Source organism: Neophocaena asiaeorientalis, unplaced genomic scaffold (assembly GCF_003031525.2).
Source record: "Neophocaena asiaeorientalis asiaeorientalis breed wild unplaced genomic scaffold, Neophocaena_asiaeorientalis_V1.1 scaffold8, whole genome shotgun sequence".
Taxonomy (NCBI): domain Eukaryota; kingdom Metazoa; phylum Chordata; class Mammalia; order Artiodactyla; family Phocoenidae; genus Neophocaena; species Neophocaena asiaeorientalis.
The window spans coordinates 869,155-869,636 of NW_020175395.1; the positions used below are offsets into that span (position 1 = coordinate 869,155).

General features: G+C 73.0%; 1 protein-coding gene across 1 annotated transcript in view; it reads left to right on the forward strand.

Moving 5' to 3' along the window:
* FOXF2 (forkhead box F2) overlaps positions 1-482 on the forward strand; it is a 9,496-nt gene that overhangs the window by 5,635 nt on the left and 3,379 nt on the right. Inside the window, exon 3 of the mRNA XM_024766399.1 lies at positions 9-482. This exon is cut by the window's right edge and continues 259 nt beyond it. Within this exon, the coding sequence (XP_024622167.1) occupies positions 9-482 (474 nt within the window). The remainder of the gene's footprint in view (positions 1-8) is intronic.

Sequence of the window (482 nt, forward strand, 5' to 3'; positions counted from 1 at the left end):
CCTACCAGGGCTGGAAGAACTCCGTGCGCCACAACCTCTCGCTCAATGAGTGCTTCATCAAGCTGCCCAAGGGCCTCGGGCGGCCGGGCAAGGGCCACTACTGGACCATCGACCCGGCCAGCGAGTTCATGTTCGAGGAGGGCTCGTTCCGCCGCCGGCCGCGCGGCTTCAGGCGGAAGTGCCAGGCGCTCAAGCCCATGTACCACCGCGTGGTGAGCGGCCTGGGCTTCGGGGCCTCGCTGCTGCCGCAGGGCTTCGACTTCCAGGCGCCCCCATCGGCGCCGCTCGGCTGCCACGGGCAAGGCGGCTACGGCGGCCTCGACATGATGCCCGCGGGCTACGACGCGGGCGCCGGCGCCCCGGGCCACGCGCACCCGCATCACCACCACCACCACCACGTCCCGCACATGTCGCCCAACCCGGGCTCCACCTACATGGCCAGCTGCCCGGTGCCCGCCGGGCCGGGGGGCGTCGGCGCGGCC